Raw genomic sequence first — 16,257 nt, 5'->3', positions numbered from 1 at the left:
ATTGCCGCCCTATCTCTTGTTATCCACTACATTAGTTTACATACATGAATAATAATTGATAATCAGGGACAGTGTACACAGGCTGATCTACCGCACGCGGTCAGCCCCTGGGCCCCGCGCGCGTTTATAAACAGTGTTCACCAGAAAAAATCAATTTGAAAAACTGGGGTCGGCTCAACGAAAAGTTATGTGCTCGAATATTCCAGCAATGCAGATTGATGTTTGTACAAGGCGGTGCGGCGTTTTGTTCAGGGATGCACCAAGGTTCTATCTTAGGTCTTGTATTTTTCTTCAAGATTTTTTAAAAATTTGTTATATATCTGCGTTACCTATATAATTTTATTATTAATTTGTCTTATCTCCACATTTTAATACGTGTTTATAGTCATGTAAAAGCAACAATCATAATATATACTGTTAATATTCAACATTAAAAAAAATTATCATTACTGCCACTAAGGTAAAATATCGTCAAAACATATCCTGCGACTATGCATTTGCATTTTTATACATTATAGATTTGGTTACTGTTAAAGAAAAACAATCAATAAGGAGGGGCTATTATGAATAATCACGACCCAGTAATTGATTATTAAAATTCAGTATTTCTGTACATCACGAAGAGAAAAAACTATTAGGAAATAAGGTTTAGTACCATCTAGATTACATTAAACAACAAACAGTTTTTTGTTTTGTTTAGACTGAGTTGAATTAAGCACTACACATATGGAATACGTAGTTGCTTTAATCTGTTAAATAGAGTATTGTTTATAAGATAGTTAATAAAATGTATATGAGACGACAATCCACTAAAAGAGGCTTTACATTTGTGTAAAACAGTCGAATGTCTCATCTGGACAATACTGTCTGTGACATTTGATAGGTGGCAACAATGAGTCATCGGGAAATAGACGTAACTTATCTCAAACTTATCTCTGTAGAGAGATAAGTTTGTGATAAGATAAAGAAGAATTGGATGGTAGGTGAGCTTCACTAATTACGCATTAATATATTTTTGTTTCCTTCGTCTTTATTAGGTTGAGAGAAAAAGAGACCATTAGAGATGGAAATAAGACTTGGGTTTCCCTTTTTGTTCAGTTAATACGAGTATTAATAGCATAAGGGTTACTAAATTTTGTAAAGTGTCAGAAATGACAATAAATTCCATACTTATTCATTGAACCCTTCTCGCGTATTAATCCATTACTAGTGTATCAGAAATAAACAAAAGAGGATGAATATTAAGAGGGAAGACGAGACATTAAAGCGGGTAATGGCCAGTGTGTGGTAGCCTGGTTAGGTCCATCATCAGTAAACGAATGTAATATAACGGTAATGAATATGGAGAAGGCGTTACGAGATGGTAGGTGGAATGGGGGAGGGGAGGGGGAGAGGCCATGCTAGTTAGAGTAAGGAGTGCGGTACAACATCTATAAACCGCTGCGGTTAGCGGTCACTTGTGGTTGTCTCGGTCTTCGAGGCTCTAAAACAAGTGATGGGCCACTGGCTGCAGGCCACCTGTATAGATCTTTTCGATATAGACAGTAATATTTGGGCATAAAATTTAGGCGTTGTGACTCTACTGCTTGAGATGATCAATGAAGATGGGTCTGACACAACATTCAGGAATACGATTGTGCTAGTCGTGGGCGAAATTGTGACAATGTGTACTGTATCTAGTTATTTGTTTAAAGTTTGTTATTGGCGATGGAAGGTGTGAAAGGATAACAGGAGTCGGACATTTGCCATCGTTATAGGTTACAAAATGTATAACACAACGTTTCGAGGATTGGGATCTGTCCTCTTCGTCAGGTTGGGGACGTATTAAAACGTACAAAAAAGAACAGAAATAAATAGAATAGAATATAAAACTCTCTTTATTGCAGGAATATACAAACTCAATTTCAAATGAAATCAAACAAATAACACATGATTAAAACAGTTCATAAATAAACAATAATTAATTACAACTAACAATAATTACTACTAAAATATATATACTATAAATATGTAAATTCCCGCAAAAGGTAGCCCTTACAGGCATAAAGCCCAATTATAAGGGAACCCTATACTAAGTTTTTGCTAAGGTATGCTATAATAAGGGAAAGAAAAGGGTTCAAAAATATGAAAAAGCTGCTTGGAGTCAAAAACAGGCGTTGTCACTTATGTGATATACTATTCATTTTTGTTCGGGACTTGCATCCTGTGCAGTGACAACGCCTGGACTGGACTCCAAGCAGCTTTTGGGTATGTTTAAACCATTTTACTTTCCCTTCTTTACTGGTCTTTGTATTCATTATTTTTGAATGTATGAATACATCCTCCAACCTGACGAAGAGGACAGATTCTAACCCTCGAAAAGTTGTATTATGTAGCGATTGTAAATGTCCGAGATGTATTAGATATTTTGCAATATGTCTCTCCTACGTGCCAGATGCTAGTGCTCTGCAACAGGCGTCTTAGAGAAGCGGTTCTAAGACCGTGAGTTTAAAATTTTAAGAGTTGTTGAGTTTAAAATCCCCATTGTAGTTTAAACAACGATATATGAGATTTATACGTATATTCCATTCAGAACAGTTTGAAAGAAAAATGCAAGTAATTTTTATAACATTTCGTTGTATTATCACCTTTTTACGGTACACAATATAAAAATTTAACACTGTATATAAAAGTAAATAAACAAAAGATTTTGATTTTAACACAAATAATATAGTACAATTTTTATTTCGGTAAATTTACTAGATAAATACCTTGCAAATCAAGTGGAATACAATTTACTTAGCGAATATTCTGTCCACATGGTTACTTAGATTTTAGTTCAAGCTGATATGGCAACTTTCTTTGGCTACTGACTTTTTTCCTTCTTTTTGATTCATTTAAAAGCGGTGAACAATTATTATTACCCCTAGGGAATTTGAGGTGATAATATATAAATGAAAGGTAGGTCAATATATACATTTCTTGTAAACGATTTTTATTTATTTTACTAAATTTTAGATGATCCTTTTAATAGGATGTTTCAAGTGTATTTGGAATATCTATATCCCTTATAGCATACCACAGCAAGTCCTAAATCTTTTCAAGTGTTTATTTTGTAGTAACCTGTACTCCTCGTGGTCTGTGTTTCAATTTTTCAATTCAGCCTTGGTATGTTACAAGTATAGAAAATTAACAGTACAGAAATGTGAAACTATATTATGTAAAATAAATGTAGGATTCTTATATAAGGTGTCCTGTAACTCTCTGGACAAAGATATACCAGGTTATTGCTGAGGTTAAAACAAATATATTTCAACTATAGAAAATGAACAGAAGTGTGAAACTCTATTATGTAAAATTAATACAGGATTCTTAAATAGTGTGTTCCTTAACTCTCTGGACAAAGATATACCAGGTTATTGCTGAGGTTAAAACAAATATATTTCAACTATAGAAAATGAACAGAAGTGTGAAACTCTATTACGTAAAATTAATACAGGATTCTTAAATAGTGTGTTCCTTAACTCTCTGGACAAAGATGTACCAGGTTATTGCTGAGGTTAAAACAAATATATTTCAACTATAGAAAATGAACAGAAGTGTGAAACTCTATTACGTAAAATTAATACAGGATTCTTAAATAGTGTGTTCCTTAACTCTCTGGACAAAGATATACCAGGTTATTGCTGAGGTTAAAACAAATATATTTCAGCTATAGAAAATGAACAGAAGTGTGAAAACTCTATTATGTAAAATTAATACAGGATTCTTAAATAGTGTGTTCCTTAACTCTCTGGACAAAGATATACCAGGTTATTGCTGAGGTTAAAACAAATATATTTCAACTATAGAAAATGAACAGAAGTGTGAAACTCTATTATGTAAAATTAATACAGGATTCTTAAATAGTGTGTTCCTTAACTCTCTGGACAAAGATATACCAGGTTATTGCTGAGGTTAAAACAAATATATTTCAGCTATAGAAAATGAACAGAAGTGTGAAACTCTATTATGTAAAATTAATACAGGATTCTTAAATAGTGTGTTCCTTAACTCTCTGGACAAAGATATACCAGGTTATTGCTGAGGTTAAAACAAATATATTTCAACTATAGAAAATGAACAGAAGTGTGAAACTCTATTATGTAAAATTAATACAGGATTCTTAAATAGTGTGTTCCTTAACTCTCTGGACAAAGATATACCAGGCTATTGCTGAGGTTAAAATAAATATATTTCAACTATAGAAAATGAACAGAAGTGTGAAACTCTATTATGTAAAATTAATACAGGATTCTTAAATAGTGTGTTCATTAACTCTCTGGACAAAGATATACCAGGTTATTGCTGAGGTTAAAACAAATATACTTCACTATACAGATGGGGTATCAAGAATTACATGGATATCAGTTTTTAGAGGATATTATCACATATCTAAAGACACCAACATTATTTAAATCGAATAATAAATAACTGATTTAGAACAAATTTACTGTCACAAAACAAGGCCCCCATTGAAGTTCTTAGCGAATAGCCAACAATACAATAACTAAATAAGCGGCAGCTCTCACCATAGGCTGTCTTGTCACAGCAAATCTGCTCTAAATCAAAGATTTATTACTCGATTTAAATAATTTTGGTGTCGTTAGATTTTTGTATCCTATAAAAACTGTTGTTCTTGCAATGCTTGAGAAAAACTTATGGTTTTTAAGATATTTAAAGTTTAAAACATTTTATGGCCGTAATTTTGAAAACATCAAAGATAGTTTCATGATATTTTTTCAATAACTGGCCTTGTTACTATAAACATGTGAGCCACATTAATTTGGAATTATTTAATTTATTGGTTTTGTGATATTAATTCTTTTAATGAAAACACAAACAGACAGACAGATGGAAAACTAAGTATCAGGGACCCATGTTCATATGGTGAAATATGTTTGTCTTGATCTGAGCAATAACGTGGTATACCTTTGTCCAGAGAGTTATGGGACACTCTGTATATGTGAGATCAAAGAGGGCGAAGCCCTAGAATAGGGCCAGTGAATTAAGTGACTGCTCTAGGCTTATTATTAGTGTACAGATTTAAATTTGACATGGATTTGTTATGGCTATTGTCTTAAACAAGCAGACGTGAAGTAGACATTCTCCACGTTCTGGGTGCTTTGTTCGTGAAGGGTCCTGACCCGAGTCTGTCGCAGCCCAGCAGTCTCAGACTGTCGCTGCGGCTCTACAAGAATGTCAACCCATAAAACCGCTAAACACACTCTCGTAAAACGGCTCATTAAATTATGAGAAGTGGAATACCGCAGTCTAGTCTCCAGTGTTTTGCGTGCGAGAGTGCCATGCGGCGTCACGCGCCTTCGTGATTTGTGAACACTCGTGATCGTGACGCTTTGACAGGCGACGTGACGTCTTCTCTGTCGGGGTTGTCTCTCAAAACAAATACTTACATTTTCGCGAAATTTCCTGAAATTATTTACGCATGAATTTTTAAAATATGCCACTGAATTTAAACATAAAACAATGTCGCAATTGCGAGATTGTGAAGGAAACATTTTGAAATCTGTAATCTGATCTCTTCTTCAGGTACATGACTAAACTCTAGATTTGACTACATTCTAGATTAAAGTAAACAAAACATACCAGGGCGTTGTGACGCGCATAAGTCAGGAATCACAACAGTCGTGTTGTGTGTCTATCCCATGCACACTAACTCTAACTATTTAAACTGAACTACAGAATGCAGTACACAATAGGTCTGCACTCATCGGCCAACCACATAGAACCCATAATTTATCTTTGACATTTTCGGATTTTATTGTATCACCGAAATGTCCCGAAAATCCTGTTTCCGTCACTTCGTAAAAAACAAACTCAAATAAAAAATTGAGAAATCTCTTATCATCTACAGTTTCGGTGTAGAGTTCATCAGCTGTTCCTTGGTACAAGTAGTATAGGTCAGTTTTGGATGCTCTTCGTTTTGATTTGGATCAAATTATGGATTTAAATGTTTTTTCGGTATCCCAAACTTCTGATGAATTGTAGTGTTCAGATATGTATTGTTACGAGTCGTTTCCTGTATGTCCTACAATCTTATCTAATTTCGTTATCATTAACTGCAGATTGGTAACGGCTAATTTTCAACAAGTAAACTTTTTTGCTAAATTTTAAAGTATTTATAATGGTGATTAAATGTTTTAATATTCCAGTGCTACACCAGTGCATTGGCTGCCAGTCGCTGTTATAATAGTGTTTTTAATTGCTGCACTAGTATCTTGACGGTGTGTCGTTGTTATAATAGTGTTCTTCCAGTGATGCACTAGTCTCTTGACGGTGAGTCGCTGTTACAATAATGTTCTTCCAGTGCTGCATTAGTATCTTGACGGTGAGTCGCTGTTATAATAGTGTTCTTCCAGTGCTGCACTAGCATCTTGACGGTGAGTCGCTGTTATAATAGTGTTCTTCCAGTGCTGCACTAGTATCTTGACGGTGAGTCGCTGTTATAATAGTGTTCTTGCAGTGCTGCACTAGTATCTTGACGGTGAGTCGCTGTTATAATAGTGTTCTTCCAGTGCTGCACTAGTATCTTGACGGTGAGTCGCTGTTATAATAATGTTCTTCCAGTGCTGCACTAGTATCTTGACGGTGAGTCGCTGTTATAATAGTGTTCTTCCAGTGCTGCACTAGTATCTTGACGGTGAGTCGCTGTTATAATAATGTTCTTCCAGTGCTGCACTAGTATCTTGACGGTGAGTCGCTGTTCTAATAGTGTTATACAAAAGTGTTTTTAATGACGAATGATGGAAAGTTTTGCAACCAATGTCCTTGCCAACAATGCCGGCTTTGGTAATGACTTTGGCTGAGCTCACATCACGTACTGCAAGCTTAGAAATTGAAATTCGATACAATAATTTCCGTTTGTGTATAAAACACTTTCTTTTTACCCAATATAGGTGTGGTTCGCATAATAATAAAATAATATTACAATTAGACAACACATTACAATTTGTGTAATATTACAAATTAGAATTATGTTACAAATTAAAGTACTAAAGATTAGGTGATTTTTGTGACGAGATAATACCAAAATGTAACGGTAACGTCGAGGTTAGTGAAGTGGCGATGATTACAATGAACTGTGTCTTGATTTGGATGCTGAAAATCCTGAGGAATATGAATAAATGGAAGTAAATTTGTGTCCAAAAATAAGCAATTTTATTATGCTTTCAAAATATCTTTAGTTGCATACTTTATTTATAAACCACAACATTAGCCACTGTGGATTTTTGTTTTGAAACAATCTAGACAATTCTCATCAATTACTATTTGTTTTAGTTTTTCAAATGTAGACATCAATGTGAGATATCTTTATCCAGTTAGAACATTCGCACCTGACAACTCTTCAGAAGGGTAGTTAGTCTGCCGATCACCTAAAAGGACGTGTTGGAGATGCAACCCGAGGTCGGAGTCCATAAACACTTCATGGGACGCGTTGCCATACAACCGTATAAAGAAAGTAATTGATATCCTACACCGAGTCCTCAGTTCCGGATGCCGGACGGGGTAACGCGGGGCCCAGACGTGGACTGGAAGCGCGGTGCCGTTATGAGACGTATATGGTAATTGATACAGTAGAGCTGGCGAGGCACTGCGGTGTCCCGGCAGGGCGCCATTGAGCAACTCGGGGCCACACGCGTGGAGTCAATATTTTGACAGAACTGCGCCTCCAGTTGACAAGGCCACAGCGTCCGACAGCCGGCGTCGTGGTGACATGAGTGACAGGATGATCCGACTGGAACATTTCTGCAGAAAGTAGGATACTGATTGTTCTACATGGAACTTGAAATAGCCCTATAGATGTGATGCTTGTATATGTCACTTGTGTCTAAGTCTGCGTCTACAGATGTCAAGGTCTTAGTGTCCAACAACTGACGTTGTTGTGACATGAGGATGATCCAACAGGACCATTTCTGCAGAGAGTAGGGTACTAATCGACCTACTTGGAACTTGAAATAGCCTTGTAGATGTGATGCTTGTATATGTCACTTGTGGCTAAGTCTGCGTCTACAGATGTCAAGGTCTTAGTGTCCAATAACTGACGTTGTTGTGACATGAGGATGATCCAACAGGACCATTTCTGCAGAGAGTAGGGTACTAATCGACCTACTTGGAACTTGAAATAGCCTTGTAGATGTGATGCTTGTATATGTCACTTGTGGCTAAGTCTGCGTCTACAGATGTCAAGGTCTTAGTGTCCAACAACTGACGTTGTTGTGACATGAGGATGATCCAACAGGACCATTTCTGCAGAGAGTAGGGTACTAATCGACCTACTTGGAACTTGAAATAGCCTTGTAGATGTGATGCTTGGATATGTCATTTGTGTCTAAGTCTGCGTCTACAGATGTCAAGGTCGCAGCGTCCGACAGCTAATATCGTAATGACATGAATGAGAAGAACATTTCTGCAGAAAGTAGGATACTGATTGTTCTACGTTGAACGCGACATAGCTTTGTAGATGTAATGCTTGTATATGGCATTTGTGTATAAGTCTGATTCTACAGCTGTCAAGGTCGCAGAGTCCGACAGCCAACATTGGTGACATGAATGGGAGGATGATCCAACAGGATCATTTCTGCAGAAGGTTAGATAACAATTTTAAACATGTTTTTTTTTTTTCAAAAAGGTCTAAGACTTTTGAAAAGTCACATGACATTTCAGTATGAAATTTTATTTCAATATAGTGAAAAATCGGGTTGTACTTTTGAATTTGAGCGTATTGAGGCCAAAGAAATGTTTAAGTCATATTAAATGAAATCATAACATTAATCCGTAGATTTATTTAAAATTTATGATCGTATTCTGAATGTGTGTTCTCAATGAGTACGTGATGCAAGAAACGGTGCAAAGAGTTCTTTTTGAAATTCTTTGTTACAATTTTTTTTATCACTTGAGACGGACGTGGACTCCAGGTTCCAAGTCTGCGACAGCGTCAAGATTTCAAACTCTGTACTAAGTGGAAGGTGAAATAAATTTTAACTCAACGTTCGTAAATAACTCTTAGTTTAAATATTTTGGTTGTAGTTTGAAAGTATATATATATATATATATATATATATACAGGGTGTCCAAAAAGTCCCGGGTCGGTTAAATATTTTTCAAAATATTTAAAATAGAGCTACAAAACCTTACACAAAGTTACTGGACATAAAAATCTATTTTATCACATATTCAGTGGTCCGCTACTTCTTCAGGGGGGCGACCCGCCAGGAGTCAGAAGAAAATCTTAAATGTAAGCATAGGTTGATATGCATATCAAATAAAAGGTCTTTATTAGTAGAGTACAGAGCCGCAAACCCGACATCAAACGGATAACCTAGTCAAAAATGACAGCCGTTCAAAGATGGCTTGAGTTTGCAACTTAGGTTAACGTAAAAAATAAACTGATGAGCTTTTTGATTTTAACTTAACTAACCCAAAACTGTTTACAATTAATTGTTGTTGTAGAATAATAAGTTTCGTTATTTCTGAGAGGGATCGGAGTTTTGGGTTAGTAAAGTTAAAATCAAAAAGCTCATCAGTTTATTTTTTACATTATCCTAAGTTGCAAACTCAAGCCATCTTTGAACGGCTGTCATTTTTGACTCGGTTATCCGTTTGATGTCGGGTTTGCGGCTGTGTACTCTACTAATAAAGACCTTTTATTTTATATGCATATCGAACCTATGCTTACATTTAAGATTTTCTTCGGACTCCTGGCGGGCCGCCCCCCTGAAGAAGTAGCGGATCACTGAATATGTGATAAAATAGATTTTTATGTCCAGTAACTTTGTGTAAGGTTTTGTAGCTCTATTTTAAATATTTTGAAAAATATTTAACTGACCCGGGACTTTTTGGACACTGTGTATATATAAAACACAAGTGTAAAACATAAAACCTGCACACATACCTGCAATGACTATGATTTGTTTTTACAGTAAATGATAATTTAATAAAGGATAGTTTATCATGACATATTTCAAACAATTCATTGCTTAATTATTTTTCTAATATAATATAGTAAGCTGGCCGAGCCACTTGGACTAACGCGTTAAAGTCGATGTTTATTTTTCAAAATAAGAAAAGGAAGACACTATCACTCTTTTCCATAATTTATTCCCTTATTTATGTTCTCAATATATTCTCCCTACGATAGTGGCCAGATGGCAGGAATGTTTCCTTGTGTTCCCCCTTCACTCGACATCTTTCATTCTGTATGTATAAAACCCAAATATTACTCCCTCGTATTACTCACGTTATATCTAGGTACACCGTCTCTTCTCTTATCTCATGTTCTCGTTTGGTAATGAGTTTAAGTATTTCACAGTGAAATTCTTTGTTTGAAGTTTGTTATTGACAATGGAAGTGTTTGAAAGGATAATAGGATTTCGGAATGTTGCCATCGTTATATGTTACAAATCTGAAATTTGTAACTCAACGTTTCGAGATCTGCGATCTGATCTCTTCCTCAGGTGAATGACTAACCTAACTACAATTTTGGTTAAAATAAACAAATCATACCAGATCTGCTTGGATTCCAGTACGGGCGTTGTCACTTAAGTATTGCATGTACATGTATATGTAGTTATGAGTTAGGTTAGTTATTTACCTGAGGAAGAGATCAGATTGCAGATCTCGAAACGTAGTGTTATTCCATTGTAACCAAGCTACCATAGCTATTTTATGTGTAGAAAACTCGGTTGCTCCACCGTGTTTAGATATCGTGTCTATCACATCGTAGTGCACTCAAAATTGTGTACCTGGTGAGACAATGAGACTACCACTTCTCCTATTTTTATATGTGTCTTTGATGTCAAAACGATATAAAGGTTTCGTTTTGAGCTTCTTAGTCGTCGACTTTCTTTGATCTCTTCAGACAAATATGACTCTGGTGCCAATGGCCTAATAGCCAATGGTGCAGTGTAACGGGTACAATGGTTATCGCAAGATAACCAGATCAAGCAACGTCGAGCGTGGCTCGCTGAGCGATCCTGTCCTTGCAAGCAGCCCGCCTGCCCGGCCATTGGTGGTGGTTCGGAAGTCACCTTTAAGCCGTTGGTCCCCAGATTAAGTGTCAGAGAGGGCTTCTTAGCGCTAACTATGCCTGGTAAAATAAGACTCCATGAATCTGAAGTCTGAAACAGCGTCAGATACCAGACGGTGCTATAAAGTGAACTGTAGCTAAATTCAAAATTCAAAGTGGAATGGATATTTTTTCAGCTCATGAAAATAAACATCACTATTCAAAACACGAATGTGACAACCTCTGCCCCCTGTGAGATAAAACAGAATTTGTATACCCGACTGATCTCTTGCAGTTTTTAAAGAGTATTGCACATGTAAGAGATGTGTTACAAATATGCTGCGATTAGACGTATTAAAAAACAGGAATGCAGACGGTAGCAGAAGTTCCCTTTTGGCTCAATAATGAAGAGATAAAACATGTGAGTGGTCGTTTGCCACTTTCGTATCTTAATACTCTCCTAACATACACTATTGTATTATCATTTATACTTTTCCAGGACCATCAGTTGTATAAACTATTTAGTTGCTATCATAGTATAGTAAAATGTATCATTATGTATAACTAACTTTTAAAAAAGCAGAAAGATTACATAATTACCTATTATATATTGTAATTTTTGATTAAGTAATAATTAACTGTAGACTAGCATTTGTCACTTTTATAACATCCTTGACTCGAATTTATGTATAATTAAGACGAATTATCCTCATTAAATACTTTAGATAAATATGTTGATGGTAGAAAATGTAATGAGAGAAAAGCAATTACATGTCTTAGTTTGTAAAGGGCATTAATATGTATCTAACATTATTTCATTTTGCAGAAAAGAAGATTATGCCTGCTGCAACACGTAAGTTGTTCATTACACTGTTTGCTGTTCTTTGTAGATTAATGTAATCCTCGACGTAGAAGATCGTAATAACATTTTTATTGCCAGAGATATTGAGATGTAGGTCACATTTATCGTGTTAAAACCTACTGTGATTGTAGAATCTACTCCGGAATTTTATGGTATTGGAAACAAATTAATGTCAACTTCATAATACTGCGTTCAGATAATAATGTGTACATAAATGTATTGTTCCCTTTTGAACAGATTGATTGGCAGAGCTTTAGCGAAGCCTGTCACTCGAGAGGTTGGAAACAATTAATTTATGCTTGTCTGTCCATCTGTCCGCACGATATCTCGAACAAAAAACGACCTACAGACGTAAAATTCGCATGAAGTTTCATTGCTATGTAGCAACACTGAGTTCAATGATGGTTCATGTCACTCCATGTGATTTGGCTTAGCCGTCAGATCAGCCACCATACAGAAAAGTTTTACATCCTCCTGGCAGACAAAAGAAAAGCTCAGTAATAATGCTCAGTCAAATTCCATGGTTGGACATGCACTATCATAGGATTTATTATTGTCTGTCTAGAAATAAAGATTCATGCAAAATTTAAAGTCTGTAGATGTTCATTATCGCAATATCTTGCCATATTCATCTTTTGTTCTTTGAGTTAGATGTCATAGCAGTGTTTAATTAATAAAAGTTCCGGAGAGTTCCGATGGAACAACAACGTAACACACGTTCAAGTTCCAGTTGAATGGTAATACAACGTAACACACGTTCAAGTTCCAGTTGGATGGCACTACAACGTAACAGACATTCAAGTTCCAGTTGGAGGGTACACCGACGCCAGAGTGCGCGCTGAAATCAGATCTTATAACTCAACTCAACTTTTAACATTGACTTTCACTCTATTTTTTTCTTTTTAATCTATGAATAAAAATGTCACGCATCTCAAATGATTGTTCTCAGTTTGTTTAAAGAATGATTTATTATGCTATTTTACCCTTACCATCATAGCTACTTATAAGACCAATGTGTAAATACGCGTATTTACCAAATCTCAACCAAATCCCGTGGAGTGGCATGTACCACCATAGAAAAAAAGCAAAATTTCAAGCCCATATATCAGTTCGTTTTCGAGATATCGGGCGAACTGACAGACATAATTGAATTTTTTCAGCTGCACGAGTCAGCTTTACTAACGCTCAGCCAAAAATTTAAATGCTATTACGCTATTACTGTCCAAGACTAGAGGGGATATGCAAATTTTGAGACATACATTACAGAAATGACCCCAGACATGATTATGATATGCTGTAGGTTTATCACGGCGGGAGCCGTGGTACCTGGTGGATAGACTTGTGACCCGGGGGGAGGTTGCTCTCCGCGGTACCCGACAGGACGCGCTACTGCATTTTGCAAGGGTTAGGCTTGAGGTGGGAAGGACAGGGTTCTCCTATTTCGGGCCAAAACTTTATAATGATCTCCCCTGTGACCTCAAGCAGCTATCGGTCTCGGCTTTCAAAAAGAGACTGAAGCAATATCAGTCTCACATGTATAGATAGTTTATTTTATTTGTTATTTCATATAAGTTTTGATATTATTATGATTGTGTGTTAATTATTTTCTTACTCTTGTTGTCAGTTTTGAATTTGTGTTGAATATGTTTTAATTGTTATTTTTAGTGTAAGTTCTTTGACTAGGAGTTGTGCTGTAAAGCAGTATTGAGCTGATGTGTCACTCGTCAATAAAGGCATTTTTATTTATTTTATTTATTTATGACATAGTCAGCATAGTTGTCTCAGTACTTTGACATTCGTCACCGTTCATTGATAAATTAAACCTCCTATTTTCATTGATAGACAAAATACTACGTATATCGCATACGTGTTCTAGTAAGGAGCAACGTCCTTGCCGATAGCACGCGGCCAATATCGCGTAAATACGAGACGAGCTACGGTGACAGCTGTGATGTATGAGATGCTTCCCCCTCGCGAGTATCTTGTTTGTTGACGTTGTTCGTTCTGTCTTTCTATACTGCCGACAAGTTTTCTCTCTTTATCTTTCTGCCTTAACACGTGATCTTCTCAAATATAAAATCACATAAACAAGCGCCATAAAGTTATATTGAGCTCCCTCTCAAGGGTATTATGAAATTATACAAGCGGGTTTTATTCGTTTAAGTTCATAAAGTTGTAACACCGCGTCGTATATTTTTATTTCTTTTTTTTTGGAAATTTTTGGACAACTTTCCAACATCTCTTTTTAAAACTTAACCCAGATGACTTACACATACTCTCTAATGGTAATTAGCAGTGACGCAATCAAGTTGTACGGACCGGCTCCTGAAGGGATCACTAAGGAGGGATAGTGGACACTGCTCTGTCTTGTCACCTTCCCGGGGGGGGGGGGGGGGGGGGAGGAGGAATAAAATCCTCCCTTATAATTTGGGTTGAAAAATCCTTTAGCATTAAAGGAGCTCCGCCTGCATTGAGAGTCATTCTTTGTAGTTGACTAGGTCTATCAACCAGCCATTTTTACCTCAACATCAATCTCGATTTGCGGCTAGTGATTCCTGGATATCCATTGGAATAACCAGATCGGGTTTTGCTGTACTCTACTGGTAGGTATAAACCAACCGGTAGTGAACTCTCGTGAAGAATTAAAATTTTTGTGCGATATAATATGTTTCCAAATAATTCATGTTTTATTTCGAGATGATTATTATTCATTTGATAACATTTTAATTATATACTTTATCGTTATTATTGAATGAAATATCTCCACAGAGGAACGAAATATCTCATCAGGATCTCAGGGAGAGAACTTAGTTACGCGTTTTTAGTTAACTAGATCTATCAACCAGCGATCTTTACCTCAATACCAATCTCGATTTGTGGCTAGTGATTTCTGGATATCCATTGGAGTATCCATATAAATTTTTACTCTACTCAATCTAAATCCTACTGGTAGTTATAAACCAACCAGTAGTGAACTCTCGTGAGGAAATTAAAATTTTATACGATATAAGATGTTTCCTAATAATTCATGTTTCATTTCGAGATGAAAGGTGCCATAACTGTAATGAATACTATCTAGAACTTAAGAACAATAAGAGATTACTACATTCATTTGATTACATTTTAATTAAACATTTGACACGATGTGTGTACGCATTAATAGCGAAAGCTGTGTTGTATAATACACGACACCGTACAGAATAAACTGTACATTGAATGAAATATATTGAAATGTCTCCACAGAGGAACGAAATATCTCCACGGGATCTCAGGGAGAGAACCGAGCTTCGCGTTTTAGCATAGGAAACGTATAAATAACGAGCACACAACAGCACACAAATATTGGAAGAAGAAAAGGTTTAAATGCATGGCCGAGTCAGTGACAGTCAGCTGATTGATTATTAAAGCTGTTCCGCTTTTCAACACCTGTTTTGATTTATCTGCATACATTCCATCAGAGCGCGTTAACATGCTAATCCTCCGACATATACTTTCCACTTATCTTCTAAACGAACGGAACGATCTCAAATGAGTTCCAGACCTCGTTCCGCCTGTTTGGTCGCACACTCGCGGCCCGCACTTTGTTCTAAACCCCCCCCCCCACACTCGTTACTTTGGATGTCAACGATGCAATAACGATGAACGGAATGGCTATATTATCGCATATAGAAGCCGCACCGTGATCCACCATTTAATCGATGAAAAGATTTGCAGTTGTATTAAGGAATGGGATGTTTAACACCAATGTCATGGATAGCAGGATTTTGGACTTTTACCATCGTTACTTTTATCGTTACAAAAGGTATAACACCACGTTTTTAAGACTCGTATTTGGGATTTTAAATCCTTTGAAGAAACATCCCCTGGACTGGACTCCAAGCAGCTTTCGGGTACATTTGAACCATCTCCTTTCCCTTCTTTTCTTATTTCCGTTCCTTTTTATGTATATATTAATAACCCCGACCTGACGAAGAGGGTAGATTCCGATGTTTGAAACGTTGCGTTATATAACGTTACATACTTTCAAACCTGCCATCACCAGTAATGAACGATGGCATGTTACATTGCAGGAGCTCCTTTCTTATTGCAATTCTTAATTAATTAAAAAAAAATTCAATAATACAATTTTTATTTTTTTAGGCCTTTTCGAGTTTAAAGAAAGCATATTCAGACCCGCAACTGAAACAAAGTGGTTACAGTAATAATGTAAACAATTTTGTACTTAAATAAATAAATATATATATATATATATATATATATATATATATATATATATATATATATATCATTAACAAAGTTTTTTACATATACACAGATATATTTTCTTGTTTAAAATATTACCTACTTGCAT

The 16,257-nt window shown here is 36.0% G+C and overlaps 1 protein-coding gene across 1 annotated transcript in view; it reads left to right on the top strand.

Moving 5' to 3' along the window:
* Positions 1–16,257, top strand: part of LOC124353129 (fibroblast growth factor 17) — a 194,799-nt gene that overhangs the window by 46,571 nt on the left and 131,971 nt on the right. Inside the window, exon 2 of the mRNA XM_046802979.1 lies at positions 11,871–11,897. Within this exon, the coding sequence (XP_046658935.1) occupies positions 11,871–11,897 (27 nt within the window). The remainder of the gene's footprint in view (positions 1–11,870; positions 11,898–16,257) is intronic.

This window comes from Homalodisca vitripennis, chromosome 1 (genome assembly GCF_021130785.1).
Source record: "Homalodisca vitripennis isolate AUS2020 chromosome 1, UT_GWSS_2.1, whole genome shotgun sequence".
Taxonomy (NCBI): Eukaryota; Metazoa; Arthropoda; class Insecta; order Hemiptera; family Cicadellidae; genus Homalodisca; species Homalodisca vitripennis.
This window is presented reverse-complemented; position numbering and strand designations above follow the sequence as displayed.